This window comes from Poecilia reticulata, chromosome 1 (genome assembly GCF_904066995.2).
Source record: "Poecilia reticulata chromosome 1, P_reticulata-male-v2, whole genome shotgun sequence".
NCBI classification, from domain to species: Eukaryota; Metazoa; Chordata; class Actinopteri; order Cyprinodontiformes; family Poeciliidae; genus Poecilia; species Poecilia reticulata.
This window is the reverse complement of record NC_088830.1, coordinates 18,157,056-18,178,383: the sequence shown is the minus strand read 5'-3', so window position 1 is coordinate 18,178,383 and position 21,328 is coordinate 18,157,056. Positions and strand designations below refer to the sequence as shown.

General features: G+C 39.8%; 1 protein-coding gene across 1 annotated transcript in view; it reads right to left on the bottom strand.

Annotated features, from left to right (window-relative positions):
- Window positions 1-19,618, bottom strand: part of cxxc4 (CXXC finger 4) — a 36,595-nt gene extending 16,977 nt beyond the window's left edge. The window contains exons 1-2 of the mRNA XM_008412037.3: window positions 19,074-19,618; window positions 14,630-15,570 (exon numbers count right to left, since the gene is read on the bottom strand). Of these exons, the coding sequence (XP_008410259.1) occupies window positions 14,630-15,454 (825 nt within the window). The 5' untranslated portion in view covers window positions 15,455-15,570; window positions 19,074-19,618. The remainder of the gene's footprint in view (window positions 1-14,629; window positions 15,571-19,073) is intronic.
- Window positions 19,619-21,328: the final 1,710 nt, after the last annotated feature.

Here is a 21,328-nt window from a genome sequence, read left to right as displayed (position 1 = left end):
AAACTCAGACCCACTTGAATGGAGGTTGGAAGAAATCAAAGCATCACCTTTAAATGAAGGTATTTTTGTAAATGAAATAGAGTGTGGAGCTCTTTCGATTTCCAGGACAGAAGATTAGGGCAGCGTGAGCAGGAAGGAAAGAAAGGTTGTTCTAGGACAGGCGCGAGGGAGGAGCAGTTTGGCTACCTGAGGGATCCGGTCTGGAAATCCCCAATCTCCCAGCCAAGTCGCAGCTCTTTGAACAGCGAAAGTCGTCAGCCAGCACGACGACAAACCATGTGGGTGTATCGAAGCGAGGGCTAAGCGAGGCAACGTGCTGCCAGTTCTCTGAAATGTTAAATTGAAATGCAAAGTAGGAGCGGGTCGTCTTGTTTAGAGCAGATTTCTTAGCATCTGTGTGGGAGTCCTAAAACTTGGAGGGTCCACACGCAAATCTCTGCATATTTAGAGTAAATCAACATAATATTTAGGTTAGGATTGGAAGGTACACACAGCTGAGGCAGAGTTTAATTTTGCTCAGGTAAATGAGAGTTAAAGCAATCTGTTCTTGAAATACGGTGAATAACAAAAGCTCCATTCCAGGAAATTAAATTTTAAGACACACAAAATATTAGCTTTCACTAAGTATCACGCTTCTCAGTAAGGCTTCTGCAGCACAATAGTTGTAGCAGAATTATTATCGTCATTATTATTATACATATAAGAAGTTGATGTTAATTAAAAATGTTCGTCTAACTAACAAGAAGTAATCGACGTTTAAGAATGAGTTGGTATCAAGTTAAAGGTCCAATATCATCAAGATAGGTTTAACATCATTCTTATGGCTTTTCTTGTTGCCTTTGGCTTAGCAGCCTGGCGCTGCTTGTCCTAAATGCCATTGAGCTTCGTATTGTTTGACTAGTGGCTTATTATAAAAACTTACATTTATAACATCGAGGTTAAGCACTTTAAAAAGCAAAGATATTATAGTGGTGTAAAAACATGACTGTATTGGTTTTTACGCAGCTTTACCTTCATATCAAACAGAAATAAATATTTCTTCTGGCACTAGTTGCCCTTTATTGACTGCCACCAGACGGGAAACGGGGAAAGAAAGAAGGGCTGAAAACATGCAGCCACATGCAGCCAGTGTCGGGACTCAAACCCAAATTTAGCTGCTGCTTTTCCACTACACCTCTGTCAAACCGTAAATCTGACTGGAAATTCATCACAGTTTATAAGGAGCACAACGATTTGTCACAGCTTGCCACACACACCCTGCTCCCTGACCTGATGGATTATTTTGTGATTCTATCTTTTTTTTTTTTTGAGTCTTTGTAATTTTAAAGCAACATGTTGATCAACATCCTTTTCTGGCAGACAAGGTTTAGACAAACCTTCAGGACCAGCCCACTGGGTTCACCTGACCACATTCCCGCTCTGCGGGTTACCCTTTGGTGAAAACCTCACAATATGTCTCAGTAAAAACACAGGCAGCGCCCATGTAAAGCGTCCGGGACACACGTCTGGGGAAAAAACAAGCACATGTAATGACCTGCAATTGTTTTCTTGTTAGAACCACAAACGTCAGTGTGCTTCATTGGGATTTCATGGAGCTCACCAAGACAAAGTAGTGTTGTTACGTGGAAGGGAAATTGTACAGTTTTCATTTTGAAAAAATAAAAATCCCCCAAAATTTGTATGGACTTGTATCCATCCCTGGCTAGTTTAACATTGAATCTTAAAAAGTTAAACACGTTGATGGCTTTCCCCTTACAGCAAACACAAACCAACAGACTTAAAACTTTAGGGAAGTGCTTGGAAGCCAGGACCAACTCTGTTTTTCAATATCAAAGTTTTTAATTTTCTGCTCTACTCAGCTTTGGGTTTTCAGTGAAAGGAGGTTTTGTATGCTAAGCTTGAACTGTTTTGTCAGTTTTAAACCTTGGTTTACATTGAAACACAAAGTGGTGATAATGTGGAATAAATAACTGTAGAATCCTAAAATAGTTACTTATTGAGGAACAAGTAAGAAAGCCAGCTGATATGAACTGTAAAGCACAATATACACAAACAGTTTCTGATTCAGCTAGAACACGAAGCAAAAACCTGGATCAACAATTTAATACAGAGCCAGTCCAAGGAGACTCCCACACTGCCAAGTCATTGCTACTCAACAATAATCAGACAGGGAAACTGGTAACAGTTTGGAAAGACACAGGCTGAACTCTGAACTGATTGAAATTACTTCTCTCCCCTTTACAGAACGCCTCAGACAGTGCATTTAAGGAATGTCAACAAACTGCGGACGGCGCAGCGGTCGAACGGCTGAACTAGGGGAGAATCTCCCACGGCTGTAGTCAAGAGGGGAAAAAAATTAATCCACCTGATTGTGGCATTATAAATCCTATCCTTCGCCTGCGGACCACAGGGTGACTTCACACCTCTATGACACACTTGAACCTCGGGGCATCTCAGAGGAAAAAAAAAAAAAAGAGGAATATCTTTCTGGGCATGGTGTCAGATGCTCATCATGAAATATTCATAACCTGAGACCGGAGCCACAAAAGACGAGGTGGCAGCCTGCGAGGATTTGACTTGCAGAAATGGAGGCGCTTAAACCGCATTGACCAGTTTCTCTCATCACAACTTGTCAGTCACAAATTCACCTCATCCACGTCACTATTTCCAGACCGAATGCCACGGAGCCACCTGTCGTTTGCTCTCTTTTAACTTAAACACGCAAACCTTTCACTTTGCTCCACACTAAGACAACTGACTAAAACAACCGAGATAAGAAAAAATAATAGAATTTGATTTTATATGAGAGCTCCAGTTTAACTGCGAAAATTCAATGACGTGTTAAAAAAAAAAAAAATCATCCCTATTTTTTGAACACATGTATTGTATAGAGGGAGGATGCAGAGGGATTAAGAGTATGCTGACCAGAATAAATGTTACGTAGAAAAGAATATTATTTGAAAGAAACATATAGCGCAATAAAACACAAGCCGGAAGAACGTAGTTCTGGACTGGTGCTTCATTGGGTCTGTTCTATCTTTTTAAAACCCAACACAAGGATTAATACAAAGTCAGCAATTTGATACAGTAGGCTTGGTCTCCTTAGAAAATGTTTTATCAATTGCCATAATAAACTAAACTTGACTGCATTGTTTCATAGCTAGAATTGAATTTGAATGTGTGTTTTTGACTTATGTCTATATGAATGGATCAAACAGACTACATATTTCTGCAGATAATATGAGACTCTGTTTTTTCAAAGTGCCCTGAGACAGCATTTATTGTGAACTGGTGCTATATAAATACATTGAGTGACATTTAATGGGAGTTTTTAGTACACTGCGATTCTCCTATGCACCAGCACACAGTAAATAGTGGTTGTTACAGTCTGTTTTGAATAGGTCACATTAGTAAACAAACTTTTTTCCCCTTCCCTGGTCATTTTAAGCTTTTGGATATTTCCTCCTTCTAACTGGAGAAAAAACGTGTTTTTAACCAAAGCAGTTTCAGGAGAAAAGGTGCAGCACACGACTATGAGACTGTGAACAACAGTCAACAGACTTCTATCAGTGACAGCTTTAAGACTTTGTTAAATTTTGCAGCGATACAAAGCTTGCATTTTACACGAAATATTAAAAGGCAGAAGCCTAATGTCTTTATCGATTTTGTTATTTACAGCATGTTAATAAAAGTCCCCAATAAACATAAAAAGGAACAAAGCAGGGATATTATTGTCTAATAAAACCTTTTTTTTTATTTTTTATTTTTTATTTTTTACCTTTGTCGGAAGTAAAGGAATGTTTTTCATTGTGGCATGAATGCAACCTAAAGTGTTTTGCTCCACACGGTCATCATCTCCTGGACTGACTACATGTGATATAATTACATACAATTACAAACTTAAATATTGCAGTTTTGCAGCGTGGATGCTGATAAATCAAATATCTGAATGAATGTAGTCTGTGCAGGCAAAGATCTGCAGCTCTAGTTTAGATGACTGTATGTTTAAGACATCAGAAAGAAATAATATAACATATTTACACCCTGGTCCTTATCTACACAAACACTGTACACCTTTTGTGCCCTAAAAAATTGGATAAAACCTATGAGTTTAATTCTCACAAATTAAACAGATAGTTTTAATTCACAAGATTCGAGTTTAAACTGCACTGCCAGGTATGTAGCATTATCTCTTCTCTGATGCTGTTTGCAAGCATTTATGGAAAACAGCAATTGTTTTGTGAGTATTTATGTTGCGTTACAGCTGTCACCACAAGCGTCCAACTCTCAAAGACCAGAGCTGTTTGCGTAAAGTGCTGGTGGTTTTGCAATAAGGTGGCAGCTGTCTCACATGAGCCGTAACTATGTCTTCTTGTGACTGTCCTCGATGTTGTTGCAAAAGATCTTTACAACCTGCAAATACATGATCAAAAGTCTGTAAAATGCTGTTGCTGTTATTCTATATAGAGAGTTTAAATGTTTTGATTGTAGTTACCATTTCTAATAAGAAGAATTATAATCCCACAACGTTACGCTACATATCAAGAGATTCATTAAGAAAAGCTAATTAATGAATTCTGAAAGCTATTAAAGTGTTTGTGGCCCTTTAAGGCGCACCATGGAAATGAATTATTTTGACTTCGTGATGTCGTAGTACGTCATTTCCTGTCTACCTTAAAACTTTTTAGGATCTTGCGGTCATAGACGCTAACAAACAGAAAATCTGAAAAGCCTAATCTATAGACAGCATCTAGTCAGTCCCTTTTAGATTACTGTAGGGGATAGGGATGCAGAGCGAGTACAAAAATACGCTGTCCATTTCAACATCACACAAGCATGGCTTATTATTTACACAGATTTATGTAAAAAATGTGCATTTGTTTATACCTGCTTCCTACCTTGAACAAAATGTTGCAACCTAGAATAACATTTTCAAAACCCTGTGCCGTTCTCACTAGGTGTCTCCGAATGAATGGGAATCCTGCCGGAAGCTTGTGGTTATCTCCGCTTTGTGGCCAGTGCGATACGGATCCACTTCCGATGGTGCGACGGACAAAAGTTAAATGAGCAGTAAATACAAACTCGATAAGATTCAGTTCACCTCTCAACAATAATTAAGTCTGATTCAGTGAGTTTTGATTTAATAGAATACAATAGGATGTGATACAATCAGTTCGGATAAAGCAAGAGAATAGTGCTTTGTGACTTACAGAGCATAATTAGTAGAAACAGAACATTTTCTCAAGAAAGCCTTGTACTATAATACCTTTACATAAATCACGTTGCTCTCATTAATCGGACACTTTGCCGTCTCAAAAACGGAAACCGGGGGAACAAAATGCGCTGGTCAGCATTGTTTTTATACCAGATGGCATAAAGTAAATTGTTTCTTTGTGAACTGGTCTGCACTAGACTGATGAGGTTCAAATGTACTAAGTGAACTTTGAATTCACAATGAAGAAACAAAGAAAACATCTGCTATGGGAAAGCATTTAGTAAGTAATGTGAAAGTTAAATAAAATATATATGACAATGATTTAAGCAAATGGGTCCTCCAAATAGAATACACACCACCATATCCGTTACAAAGAACAACAAAATCAATGTTTGGAAAGAGACATCATAAACCCTGATCTGAGTACAGTAGAAAATCTGTGGGCCGAGGTGAAAAAGGTGCATAAGCAGAGGAGACTACAAACCTAACTCACCTACACCAGTTGAGAGGAATGAACTAAAAGACCAAAGTATTGTAAGATCCATCCATCCATCCATCCATCCATCCATCCATCCATCCATCCATCCATCCATCTAAATCCAAGGATGATTTAGAGAGAGACCAATGAACCTGACAGTCATGCATTTATACTGTAGAAGAAATCCAGAGTGGAAAAGTAAACATGAGAAGTTAAGGAAAAATAATAAAACAAAAGAAGATCGAACAGATACCATTCTCGTTATTCTGGCATTTAGTAAGTATAAACAAATTTGATAAATCTAACTGATCCAAATAGCAACATTTTGTCTGATTTCACGTCAGACTGAGAAATAATATTTTACGCCTTGTTTTTAAAAAGTGGATACAGATTTCTGGTTTTTACTATACATGTAAAAATGTCGCATATTTTGGACATTCGCATGTCCAAAATACATGAATGAATTCATGACTCTGAGATATTCACTAATAAAATCGATTCATAGACTTTTGCATCATTTCAACTGCTGATTTTCAACGGACATTGAATAAAGTTTATGTCTATTCAGTAAACTGATGTTAGCTTCACACTCACACTTCCCAGTTACAGTATATCTACAGCTTGCTGTAGTCAAAACATAAAACAACTGCAGAAATAAAATACAAAAATAATTCAGAACCACACTGGCCCAATATGGTGGTGCAATACTCTGTGCATCTTTACTGAAGACTTTCCTTTCAGTCTTTCTTTCTTTTTTTTTTTTTTTTACAGTCTCTCAATAATGACGAGATACCTTTTAACTTCGCAGCCCGAGTTAACATCAATAATTTATTCTTCGCCATTTAAAATTTAAAGCGCCGCACATTAACGTCTTGCCACACCTGCTCCTTCACGCTGTCCACCCTCCTCTGGGCTTTTTTTTCCACCGCTCTCTCTCTCTTAGCTTCTCCTTACGCTATAATGAAGACAATGACAAGTCCTCCTTCTCTCCGCTGAACCACGGATGTTAAATGAAACGATGGCAGAGAAGGCGACAGACCACATAATGTAAGGCCATCGTCCAGACGCCTCCAATTACGCTTTGGCCTTAATTGGTGGCCGTGGCAAGACTGAGGAATCCTTCATTGGTGTGCTGCATTTGCGCCTTTCAGAGAGCAGCATTGGCCCAGGGAGGACAGCGAGTCAGTGCAAATGAAAGTTGACAGAAAATCCACATGGTACAATCGGTCTAGGAGAAAAAGGGCATGACAGTGACTAAAGGGGACCTGGGCTCTGAAATAACTGGGGGTAGTTTGCAGGGCAAGATCTGTATAATTAAGCGGTCTGCATTGTTGTTCAGATGGCAAATTCCCTTTGTCTTGACAGGAGTGTACCGTTGCCCTTTAGGCTGCGATGCGTGGCGGTGTTCACCGTCTCCTTTATTTATTTTTTTATTTTTTCCACACTCCTCCATACCTCTGTGACCAAGTTAATTTTAAAATTTTCAGCTTGAATAAATCCAGTAAGTTAGAGATCCATGGATCTTAAGGCCACATGTCCTTCAGAGTTTTTCCTTCACATTTTTTTTTTTTTTATTTATTCTTCACCCCCTCTCCGTAGCCCACAGAGATTGACTTGGAGCAGCCGGTGTTATCTCCAGAGAGGCAAAGGTTGGTGGGTGTAGTGGGGGGTGGGGGGGAGGCCACAGATTTGTCCTTATCTATTCTGAGCACACCTAAAACAAATTAGACCTGGCGGCCGCTGCTTATTTGGCTCCCCCACTCTCATTAAGGGGCTGAAATCCAGGCTATTTTCCTCGAGGTCCTGCCTCTCTACCATTTTGGGGTCTTGTCTTTTATCGCTACAGCAAAGGTTTCCAGACAGACATGCCGCCGTTTCATCTCAACCATTTCATGTAGTCAAACCAGCCCTGCACAAATACCGAGACTGGGAGAGTGAGCGTCCCTCCCTATGCTGAGACACTGTTTTCCTGCACATCACTTGATGCTGGCCTTTGACATTTGTTAATTGAAAGAGCAATCTGTTCAGTCTCATCCTGCTCTCCCGTCAGCCTTATGCTGCAAACAAATCGAAGCCTCTTTAGTTGTAGATGCATGTTTTTTTTTTTACTCTGTCTTTGGAATGAGAACAAATGTCTTCAAATTCAATATTATACCGCATTGCATAGTTGCATAGTACCATATTGTATTTCGGTGTGGGCGATATGACTGTGCTGAACTCTAAAAATGTTGAAAAATTGATCATCTGCAAATATCAGAAATATTGTAAAGGCCCAAGTGTTGCGTACTTTTATAAATTAGGAATATCATGCTCTTTTTTACATATTTTGTGAAATTTGTTGGGGTTTTTTTGTCTTTTCTTTGAAGGTAATCTTGGCGATGTCATGTCTGTAAATGTTCTCAAACATTTTACTTTGTAAAATGAAGTTTAACAAATGATTAAGTAAATAAATAATTTGTGCGTTTAACCTAATGAATCAGCAATCATTTTCATCTCTACTTATTTTATTTTTTTTTTTTACAGGAAAGTGTAACAAAAGAAAGACTGTATTAGCCAGTGCAGATGCGTGTCATACTCAAACCATACATCACCAGTTAATAAGAGCTATAACTGAGTGCTTAGTTCACACAGTTAACTGCAATTGGGAGAAAACGTGCTTCAAGGGAAATGATCAGGAAGTCATACAGAAATAGAGAATCGATGCTAATGTTAGCCTATAGTTTTTATACTCTTGAGCATTTTATTCTTTATCCCTTAGCTTCAAATAAATTACCTTTAATGTTGCAAGCATTCTCTTTGTCCGACTTATGTTGGTTACATAAAAAAGTATGAATCTATTTTCAGATAAATAAGAATACATTTAAAAAAAATAATCCATAAATGCCCCTTGGTTCAAATACCCAGGTATATGCTTTTGATTTGGAAAATCTTGCCCCCAGAAGGGTTCACATGTCTGTTACTCAAGTGCTTTATGACAACAAATGTAACACCAAAAAAGTCTCCAAAATATTATTGATCATGCTGAGTATAAAATAACTGAGAAGAAAATGAACCAAGAGACATGATTTACTCTACTACTGGTTTTTCATGAAAAATCGTCCTTTAATATTATGAAGTAGAGAACTTACTGTTATGTTATCAATGACAAAATAGTTTGCTTTTTAAGATGATGTTATAGTTAATGTTGCCTGGCGTTGCAGAGCTTTGGTCACTCAGAATTAAATATACCAAAATGTTAAAAAATGGCACTCAGAACTATACGTCTGTATCAGTGAAACCATTTTAGACCATCATCTTCAGCAGTGCTCTCATATATTGTTAACGTACTTCTTTTTAAGGAATAAAATAAGATTATGATTTAAAAAAACATTATAGTAACTGTGACAGTGGTTCTGATAAACTTGTTTATACCTGCTAAACAAAGGATGCTGAGGGAGGCACACAGACAGATATTTACTAAAACAAACCTATTCCACTGCCTTTGCCTTTCTCATCCATATGCAAACTGTACAAAGATTTACAAAATCAGATTTTAAGAAGTAAAGACACATCCAACTTTGCACATGCCAACTATTTGTAGACAAAAACAAATGAGTCATTTTTAAACTTTTTTGTTTGCGTTGAGTTATCTTGACTGTGTCAAAAAAGGAGAACGTTTGAGGTCATATTTCTAACTAAGGTATAACGTAACATTAACCGAATTCATGAATGAATAAATTTCAAATGTTTGTGCTTTCTCTAAAACATCGCACATTTTCTGACAGCTCTGTGTGAGCCGGTTATGGATTATGTTAGCACATGGCCGTATTCTGCAATGATCAGAAAATCCTGGGTTACAAAGCCTACAAAATGCTGGTTTAGAAACAGATAATCAGACTCACAGAATGCTAGCGTGTTTCCCATTACACTTTCCAAAATGCAAAAAAACGTAGTTTTACTCTACCAAGTTATAGTCATTTGTTAGCTTCTTCGACAAATTAAAAGTTAGTTTGTCATAAATAGCTTAAGCAGCAAACAAAGAGAAAGTCTCCTCCTGCTCTCTCACATGAGTATAGCATTTGAATGTTAATGCGGGACCTTTGAGCCATCTGAGCTCGAGCTATGCAAAGGTAACTGCTCGGGAAATGTTAGGTTAGATGAGATTCATCTGCCAGACTAATCCATCCTGGAGCCTGAGAGCAGCAGCAGAAGCGGGAGCAGCAGCAGCGAGACAGAGCAGGATCTGCTGCAGAACGGCATAGCGGTGACACGGGGCAATTCTCCAGGGCCTTGCATTAGCGCGCTAAATTAAAGGGGGTATTAGATTAAATTGGCTCTCCGATTTCAGGGGTGTGAGTAAAATTCTGATTTGCATTTTCCACCGCTGCTTAAGATATAATTAGTTCAGGGTGATTCCCATGTGGAAAACATTGACAGGCAAATCTAGCTGGTTGCCGGTAGCTTATCGTCTCTTGCAAGGCAAAAAGGTACGCTCAGCTCATGCCTGGTGTGTTACTCTGTGCTTGTGTGCCTCTTTGCCTGTGTGAGTGGGGAAAACAGGTGCAAGACAGGAAACACGCTATCTTTGAGTTCTGTAAGCTCTGCATCTGAGGTTACTACATCACCCGGTTCCTCAAGTTTTCAACCGGATGACAAAATAATTTAAGCACCTATAAAATCAACACACTATTGATATTGGCAGGAAAATACAAAATAATGTACTTCGCAAAAATATTCATGACAACTGGATATTTTTCCTTTTCGGGGTGTTTGTTAAAATGAAAAAAAAAGAAAAAAAATTATTTAGGTTTTCAGTGATAGACCTAAACAAAGTAGTGGAGAAGGGGAAAAAATGCATAGATAGTGTTTTTCTTTTCTTTTCTTTTTTTTTTTTACAAATAAAACTGAAAAGTGTTGCACATATTTGTATTAGCATTACTGGAACTAAATCCTGGAACCGTAGCTGTGGCTTTGTTCTTAGGGTTGTTGTCCTGCTGGAAGGTGAACCACCGCCCCGGCTTCAATTTGCATAAAAGGTTTTCATTCAGATTTGCCCTGTGCTGAGTGTCATCTCTCTTTCCATCGACTCGTCCCGATCCCTTTTATAGAAAAGCATCCACCCAGCATCACGATGCCACCACACAAGAAGACTGTCTTTACTAGCTAAGCAACTTCTGAAGGTTATAGTGGATTTTATTTAGGAGTAGCAGAGTACAGAGGGCTCAGCACAAATGTGTGTCACACATATTCTATTGGTCTGTATTGGTCCACCACATACAACCCAGTAAAACACTGAACACTTTTGCATGGCACTGTATTTGCATTAATGTAAGGTTCATTTAAAAAAAAAAAACATATCTCATCACAGCTAACTCATGAACTTCCCTCCTCTGACACAACTTTTGACTCAAAAGCATTTCCGTAGCCAAAGCCTCACCTGTAATTACAAACGCAGAGCCAAAAATAACAATTACTGCCGGAAAAGTCCATCCTATGAATTACTGAAGAAGGTGAAGAAGCTTTTAAAAGCAAGTGCAGGTTTGCTTAGAGGCTGCACACCCTTGCTAATTCCACCCTTCTTTGCAAATAGATGTTTTCCAGAAGCGAGTCTCCCCTCGGATAATAAACATGAATCCAGCTTCCTGCGCACCTGTTTGGGGGCACCTGTTCGAACATGAAACTGACACATTTGGAGCATCCACATCCAGTCCACACTAAACCAAGGGCAGCATTGTTTTCCCACACTGTCCAAAAACGACATCAATTAAACTCAGTTTACCTCATAGTGCGTTAGAGGCGTTCAAAACCTGGACACTTGTGAATTCACGCAAAAGATACAAGGTTCTTTAAGGTTTTTACCTTTAGACTTATTTGAATTAGAGAGACCCTGGTTATTGTCCTAACAATGTCTCTTGCATTAAAAAGGCATTACATTTAATTCAAACATACATATTTCTAAAAATTAGTTTCAAAAGTCAACTTTTTCCCAAATAACCGCTAGCTGTACTAGCAAACTGTAACACTTTTGTTTTCAGTGAGGAATGTTTTTTGGCCAAAATGAGAGCAACAACAACATAGTAGCCAGAAAACATGATATAAGCTGAAAGGCATAGATAGTGAGCTTAGAATACTTAGTATCAAAAAATCAGGTGCGATATATTCAGATTAACTAAGAATAAAATATGTGAACCATCTGGAATCAGTGTACTATAGTTTGGTCCCTGTTTGATCAATTCAACAGTTCAAAGGATTTTTTTTTTCTCTTGCCTAAATACATTTTTTGGCAAAAATGAATACTTACACCATTATTTTAGGAAGAAGATAACATTGTGCTTTTCACCTTTTTCTCCGACCAAGATGTTCATAAAGTAAATAGAGCATCAAAAATACTCTCTTGTTTTGTTTTTTCATGAATCCAAATGGGTTTTTCCAAATCTCAAACTGTATTTTGGATAATCTCTGATCAGAGTAAAATAATCTAGACAAGGTTGAACCAGTATAAACATATAATGTTGACCACGAGATGGTTAAAAGCTGCACAGACTTCTTGAAAACTCTAACATAACCCTTTGTTTGTTAATTAAATGCCAACTTTACACCACCATGGACACCCAGTACCCCTGATTGGAAATCCAATTAGGTTCTGGAATACCTATTTGACATATGCTGCCCTGGAGAGAAAGCCATCTAAATCTGTCCGTAACTGAGGTTTGGTTTTTAAATTGACCAACATCTATTTTAGTAATTGGCCAATTTTTTTTCACAGTGAGGAGGTGAATAATATGCTTTGTTTCAATATTTCTTTTCTTTTTTTTGTTGTTGTTTTAGCCCAGCCCCAAAACATAAGAAACAACTACAACTTGTTTGTTCAATTTGAAAAATATATTTTTCAAAGAATTAAGATAGAATCAGCAATAAAGTAGTTTTGTTACTCAACAGAAGACAGATAGTTAGGTTCTAACAAGGAGAAAAGTTTTTTGTAAGCATCATCCTGTCAAAATGAGAGTCATGATTGGCCATCTGGTTAAATTATATGTTCCACAGTTAGTAGAAATGCATGAAAATAAAGTTGAATCACTGCGTACCAACTCCGCTAGTCTGTTTTTTTTCTTTTCTTTTGTATTTTATTTTTTATCGAACCAATTCCAGTGCTAAACTGGTGCTATTGCTCACTCACTTAGCGCCAGTTCTTTTTGCTTCCACCTCTGCAAGTTCTGGCTGACACCAATAAAATGGAGCTTTCACAGCACAGACTCTCATCTGGATCAGAGGAAAGAACAGGAGTTTGATGGAGGCTTAATGAAACCAGCAACCAACCAACATTTTTGTTCTTTGGCTAATTGTAAACAAATAACAGCGTTTCAACATTATGATATGAGCTCACTGTCTTACATTTCCTTCGTTCAAACATTAAAAAGTTACAGTTCACATAGTTACAGCCACTGTTTTCTGCTAAATACTTCCACACAACTTTTAAGTCAGTTTTGAAGAAAAAAAAAATAGCAATATTTTAATATGGTCAGATCAGGTTGCAAACGCCTCCTGTACTCTACTGTGGCTTCCAGCACGCCTGGTGCTGATCAGAGATCACATGGGTGGGATTCTGAGATAATATGATTTGTGCAGGAAAACTGTCAGAGTACACATTATAAACTGGAGAATGAAACATTTGCTGGACGAGATCTTTATAGTGATGTACTAATATAACACCAAACTGGTTATGTAGCAACAGAAAAAAAAAAAACGTTTTTTTTTTTTTTGTAGAACCTGTTATTCACTAGCGTTTGTAACACTGATCTAATGAAAACATCAGGAAGTGAATATGATCAGAGTCTCAATTTGACTGCAATTTTAACAAATTTTCATTTGATCACAGGAAAGGAGTCAAAGCAGTAATTTGATATTACATTAGTCTATATTATCTTAGAAACACATGGTAAAGAGGCGGCGGCGAAAGTGAGCAAAGATTTTGACAAACCGATGTCTTAAGTTCAGTCTTAACAAATGAATTCATAAATGCAATTTTTTTTCCAAAAGTAGATTAGGTAACACTTTATGATTAACCCAGTTTTCCTCTCTGTGTAATCACTTAATTAATGAGCAAATTATCCGAGCCTCAGGTTGCATCTGTTAGAAACACATTCATCCAGGCCCCTGTAGGCATCTGTGTGAGTCTGAGGGCAAAGAGAAGCATATTTACGGCTGAAGATTCATATTTGGCCTTTGCACTTGACGCCCAAATGTCAACTGGAAAATAAATCAGCTTAAATGAACCTGTTTGCCTTCATAGCTCTCTTGATATGCATCTGTCCCAGACTGATACACACACACACACACACAGTCTGCATACTGTGTACCCACACTTCAATCAGTTCATTCATAATGTGTGGAAGGGGATCAGTTTATGGGATTAACCACCGCCCCCACCTCCCACACTCACACACATACACACACGCATACAACACTTTGGGCCCAGGGAAGGGGGGGGTGTTTTGAAAAACGCCATCAGCAGCTCCACCATCACTCTCACCATCTCTTGGTGGTCAGTGGCTGAGGCTTTGTGGGATATTGATTCTCCCCATCCAGAGACGGCTTCCATAATTGGTTAAAATGACCGGGTGCGGAGAGAGATGGCTCTCTGCTGAAAACCATTTCCCAGCCCTGCTTGGAGCAGAGCCAAACTCGGGGTTGTTCGGATGCGTTCCAGCCCCAGCCTGACTGGCAGCAATTAGGGGTGTCTGAGCCAAGCTCAGCTTGCGCTCCGCACAAACACCCCTAATTACTGCCAATTAGGCTAGGCGGGTAGGCAGATTTGAGAAAGCAGGGGGATGTTCAGGCATGGGTGGGCATGGAAACAATTTTCAAGGGCTTAGAACGTGACTGGATGAAAAGGTTAATGCTTTGGAGTGCGAGGGGGATAATAACAAAAGAAGGGGAAGCAGAGCCTCCGTTCTCACCTCCAGCGACGAGCCAGGCTTCTTCTTCAACTCCTCGCATTTCCTAAATTTGCAGATCTGGTGGCCTGTTTTGCGGTTCCGACAACTGCTGCAAACACCACAGTTGATTAGCCGCCTGCAGGGTGCACACACCCCACACCTTTTCCTTTTCTTCTTCGCTGGGTTTCCACTGGATGCTGAGGAATTATTCTGTGGGCAGTCTGCCAGATTGGCAATTTGAAACGCACTGTCTGTAACGGCTGCTGAGGCTGCGGGGGAGTGAAGGGCTGTCATGACGATGACCCCGGGAGGTAATGAGATGCCCCCTAAAGCCGGAATAGCGGAAAAAGTTCCAACGCGTTCTGGGAGATTCATTATCTCTGCTTCAGCAGCGCCGCATTTCAGCTTGTTCATGCATTCTCCTGCTAAAGGTCTGCAGTGTTCGGGGGATAAGGTAGAGAGGAAATTATTATTTGCCATTTGCAGCGTCTCTGGCGGCACGCCAGGCTTCCCCGGCCTCTGGGAGTCATTTCTATGCATGCTGGTCCTATTAGGGTTTATTGCCGCTGATTTCCTTCCCCAGAGCATGGCGTTATCACAGTTCCAAGGGGACATACCAATTCTGGCGCTGGGAAAAATCGGCGTCGTGATTCGGGCAATTTTTGCAGTCTGCGGAAACGCACCGTTCGTTTTGTAAAAGTTCGCAAAAGACCTGTACCTTTCCATTTCTGCGTTATAATCCAAGAGCTGACTTAATCCACCATCCTGGAGATTATCCTTCTGCAAGAGCGACACGTCTGCATTTTGTCCATTTTCAATGCAAAGCGCATTGTTTATGTTAGACATGGCTGGGGAAGTGCTTGTCAGTGTTCAGGGGGAAGAGTGTGAAGGTGCACGGGCCTTTGTCGAGCTGAAGCTGGTTAGGAACAATGAGTAACCATCCTGGTGTGTCTTCTTCAGCACTAAGAAGCAGAAAACGGAGAAGAAATAACAGTTACATGTGCAGGAAAAACGGTAAACGGTCTCATGGAAATTCAGCTTTCAACTTCACGTTTCTCTCTAAAGGTAGCAGCTGAACATGTGAAGCATTCTGTGACATGTTTTCAGGCTCTGAGGCTATTAAAAAGCAGCCCAAACGGACCTGCATCTGGTGACAGTGACATGATGAATGTGACAGACCTACCCAGAATTATTATAATGCTGAAAAATATTTGCACATTTCAGGAAAAAAAAAGGAACACTTTCAACACTTTTAGATCTTGAGAACAAATGCATTAAACATTAGGACATTAGTATCAATACGTCAATATATTTTGCGTCTGATACTGCATTTTGAAACATCAGAAGGGACCCTCACTCGTACTCTTTATAAAACAACAACAGCCGCAATCTTAAAATAATTACTTGGATTTCTCTAACGCATTAAATTGTTTTCCACAGGACTCATGGCACAGCTAAAGTGCAGTGAATATATCGATTCCATCTGCAGCAGCGGCAATAGCAGAGGCGGCCATGTCCGTGTAAACAAGACCCTCACTGGTGTCTCTTAAGAGCACCTGGCATTCATTCATGGCCACTATTACAGTGACAGCCCTCAGTGATAGCCAGCGGTGGATTTACAACCAGATCATGGATCAGACCAACCACAGTGTCAGCTGCCTGAGGATAGGCCTCCTGAATGTGTGTGGGGGCAGTGTGGTGGTGGGGGGGGGCATTTCCTTTCTCTGCCTTTCCAACCAGTCTGTCTGGATTTGGTTTCCACAGATAAAAGCCCATTAGACACATCTCTCCCTACTTCCATTACCGTTTTCTGGGCTTTCTCTTTTAATTGCCAGTCCATCGCTGGAACCGTCAAGCATTTCATATCCCATCCGTAGTTTTCACAAAGAGCAAAGTATGAATGTGCACACGCAAAGCTGAGATCGATCCTCACTAGAGTCACCCCAAGAAATCGTCCGGTGACCGCAATCGGATGATTTTATGCTTGAGCGGCGCCGATCATAACAGAGGCACTCTTCAGAGCAGTGTTGTTACTGAGGTAAGAAGTTCGAACTGCTTTCAGTTTCAGAACAGTGTTGAAAAGTTTTACCCTTTAGAACAGAACAGTTAAGACATTGGGAGCCTTTTTGAAGATCTGCACAGTCTGCACTTTACACAGCAGAAAACACACGCTTACTGCGAGTGTGAGTTCTGCTAACAACACTACGATAAGTCACGAGGGAAAGTTTAAAGATTTGGCCCTATATTGTCATTTTGAAATAATTGTGAAATCGGGTTTCACCACAGAGCTGTGTGACATGATCATTGCCCTCTCTCACATACACAGTGTGACATCACCTCTTAGTCCAATAAATATGTTTTTTCATGACAGAAAAAAAATAATTAAGACTTCCTTATGCATATTTGGACAATTTAATAAACCTTCTGACAGTAAATCTGAGCTTTTACGATATTTTCCATTTGAAGAAAAAAAAAACTACGTAACTAAGTACTATAAAGCACTCCTCCGACTTTTTATTTTGGTCCGCAGTTACTTTTCAGCACATTATGAGCACGTTTAAAAAGATTATCATCACTGTGAGGGACATGATATTCTGTTTTACGCGGCTTCCAAGTCTCATGATGCTTTTAAGCTGCATGCCTGACATAAGGGCTTGAACTACTGAAAAATTTGAATGCTAGAAATGTCTCTGACATAACTAAGATAACACTGTACCTAGGGTAATGAAAATTCTTGGTTCTTTTGCTTATTTTGCTAAATCTTCAGTCAGGCATCTTGGGGTTTACTTTTGATTAAAGTTCACATTAAACTTTCAGGAATCTTTGGTTCGTTCATATTTTTACTACCTATTGTGGAAAAGTTGAATTCTACAGTGTCATGATCTATAGTGGAAACTGTTGTACATTTGGCATTTTTCTTTCACAAAAACTTTACATATTCATCCTTGGACCATCAATAGATTTTTCAAAGCACCACTGACAAATTTCTAACCAAGTCACACTAGTTTTAACATGTCACTCCATTTCTAACCAGGCACACTGTCTCTCCATTCTCTTTAGAGTATATCAGGAGATCTTGGCTATCACTTTTGGACCTCTAAATGAAGAAGCATCGACATATATCTCAGACGTTTTAAATCCAAACGTTCCAAGCATTACTCTGAACTCTTACAACCAGGACTTGCTGGTTCTGCTGGAACAAGGATGAAAACTAAAGGCAATAGACATTTTTAGAATTGCTTTTCTTCTATCAGTTGTACTGATTGAAATCATTCTTTTTTTTCTAGCATAGTGTGATGTTTGCCTTATAATGCAATATGTCACTGAGTTTGACTTTTACATTAAAGCACATGTTCTTTAAAACTTCTTTCATTACATTCAAACCATGCACAACACTAAATGATGATGGTTGATAAACTATGAGGACCAAAAATTGTGGGACTTCTCAGTTTTAATAAATTACAATGGGGAAAATTGTAATTTTGATCTACTGATCAACAATCGGAGCCAATGAAGGAAAAATTCAGAACTTGGCTTTTTGGAGAAATAATTATATCCCCTTTTTTTTAAAAACAAACTTTTTATTGTACAATGTCTAACCAATCTGGACAGTAAAAGAACACATATGCTCTGGGTGTGGTTATTTATAGTTCTTATTGTATTGACAGGTCAGAACTTTAAAGTCATTGATGGAAATCTGCCACAACATATCTGATCGGTGCAGTTCTAACACTCATTAGAACTGCATGATTAAAGTGCATCTTCCCAAAATCCATTCAAAGAGAGCAGATATCTTCATTGTGTGGTTAAAATATATATATAGCCCCATAGACATCACGTTGCCACAACAGCAACAATTTCTTTCCTAAGAAATGTTGAAGTTACTGCACACAAAATGTGACACCAGGGCGCTGTGAGCAATCCCTTCCAGATTTTCAAGTTCAGTGTCGACCAGCAGCCACCCGTAAACAAAACCTCCCTGGCTTAATGATCAGCACCTCCTAAGGGTCATTATTACTTAATCAATTCACCCCTGGAGCGAAATACGCAGCCCAGAGGCAATCAAGTCACGGACATTGATTTTTTCCGCCTGTAAACAAAGTTTCCAGAGACAGAAATGTTCAATACTTGGAGCTGGAGGGAGACAGACAAAAAGGAGAGGGGGGAAAAAGAGGGAGGAGAAGGAAGAGAGACAGGAAAGAGTGGAGAAAATTAGACAGGATGCAGATAGGTAGACATTCAGATCAAAGGTCAAATCATCCAAAAAGATAAGTAAATAAAGGTGAGTGGTGCAACAGTGTAAATAGGTGAAAAATCCATAGAGATGAGTGCAACAGGAGCAGAAACAGGCTAATAAAATGCGTCTAGGTGCCAAAAGCCAAAGGAAACAGAGAAAAAAACAAACACACACACACAGAGAGAGAGAGAGACAGACAGAGGAAGAGAGAGAGAGAGCATCACCTACCGGGTTCCCGTTGAGACAAGGCTCCCAAGATGCTACCAGCCCGCCACCGTGTTACCGCACATCACTGCGAGGCGATATGTGGAGGGAGGCAGGGGGGATTTAATGCAAAGATGCGAGAAAAGACGCACAGACAAGCCGCCCGAGGGGAGCAGAGCCACCGCGTCTCTCCGTGTCTCTGTCAGTGTGTGCGTTCAGATCGCTCAAAACAAAAGAAGCATTTTTCTCGCTTGTCCTGCCAAACTAGGAAGAGAGGTTGAAAAGTGCATCTATAAGCCAAAACGAAAGTGGGGAGGCGGGGAGGGGGGAGAATCTAGATCGCAGCGCTGGATGTATATATAGGTGCTTCCTCTCCTCTTGTATTGTGCGTCTGCCTGCTCTCTGCTCGGTCCGTGTCTCCTGTCGCTGTGTGTGGCTGATTGGTGCTGAGGTGAGGAAGCAGGGATGTGGACACCTACTGATCATTGGCTGGAAATTACTATAGAAACACTGGGGAGGAGGGAGGACTGGAGAGGGAGGGATGTGGCTCGGAGGGGCGCATCGAGAGAGAGGAGTATTCGCGCCGCGCTTTGACACAAACATTTCCAACATATTTGTTTCATGGCGGGACCTTTAACGAGGAGGAGGAAGCGGGGTGTCATTTTTGCCAGACGCGCCCTTTAATAAGGTTTGGTGTGTGCGGGTGTGTGGAGAGGGGGGGTGGGGGGGACTTGTCAAATTAATTTAAACGGCGCTGAGCTGTGATTAAGATAAAATGCCTCCGTCTGGTTGTTGCCCCCTCCCTCCTTCCTATCTCTGTCCAGCGACAGCTATAATTACTGGGTCCTCCGGGATCCGGCGCGTTATAAATCCCGCCTGCCGGCCACCCATGCCTTCAGATCAGCTCCAGCTGACAACCCGGGCTCCTCCTGAAACATTTCTTCCTAGAAACCCCCCCGTTTAAGAGTTTGCGCTTTCCTTCATTTTGATTCTTATTAGCTTTGCTTTAAATCAAGACTCCCATCAAACCTCCACGATGGATTTTTATTTTTTTTTTCTCACTCAGCACTTATTCTGAGTTGTCGTGGGTAATTTAGCAATATGAGAGAAACTGACACTGATGTCAGTTGTAGGATTTGCTTGTTTGGTGCTGTTGAATATTCACACACTGAAAACGATCTTGTCCTAATTGTCGGTATGAATTTTAGACTGTTTTTTGACCTGTCCCCATTTGAGCACAACTGTAAAGCAACTTATGCTCATCCATGCTCAGAGTCAGCTGTATCGTGAGTTATATTCCCATAGTCTCATTGCTACAACACAATGGCTTGCACAGTGCTCATATCCATCCAAGTCATTACCAGCTGCGCATCCACACACTGTAATATTTGCTCATTCTTCTTTGCAAAATAGGTTAAGCTCAGTCTGGGTGGAGGAAAAAGCATTTGAAAAAGGTCAAATAAGAAGGATGAATTCTTAACGCCTTCAGATTGAAATAAGAACATGAATGAGCAGCCTCTAATTATTATGGCAGTATCGTTTTAAAGTTAGGAGGTAAAATAAAATATTGGACTGCGAAAAAGTTTGCAGCTTAATAATTTGTGTCTTTCTATTTGCGTAATTTCTAAGCAGATACGTCATAGCAAAACTGCTTTTTTTTTTTCTTTTTTGGGATTTATATTCAAAATTACACCTCAGGCATGTATCATTTTTGGCTAAAGTTACAAAGAGCCAGAGGGGCTGGAAGAAAGAGCCACATATAGCTCTTTAGCCGCAGGTTGCAGACCCCATGTTCAGCACTTCTCCACCAAATATGGTCAGTCAAGTTGATACCGGCAAGTACAGTTTGTGTCTCAACTGACCACAGCACACTCTCTCTCTCTTAAAATCTCTAAATCATTTACTTGTTCACTTAAAAAACACAAGACGAGTTTATATGTGTCGCTTCTATTGAAAAGGTTTGAACATTTAAATCTGTGACAACACGGGCTATTGTTTTATCAGTGATGCACTTCGTAACTGCGAACCCAACCACCTTCAGACTGTTGACACCTTCATCTTAATGATCTTAACTCCACATTGCTCAGACTGAGGGTGAAAAATCATCATCAGCTCTCACTTTCTCACAAAGCTTCATGCTGATGTACTTCCAGCCTGTTCCGAGGTCGCTCAAGGACAGTTGTATATAAGTTACCCAAAAGCAATAAATACAGGAGAGCTTTAAAAGTCTTATTATACACAAATTAATAGAAAGAAGGAATAATGTCACTTGGATGTTC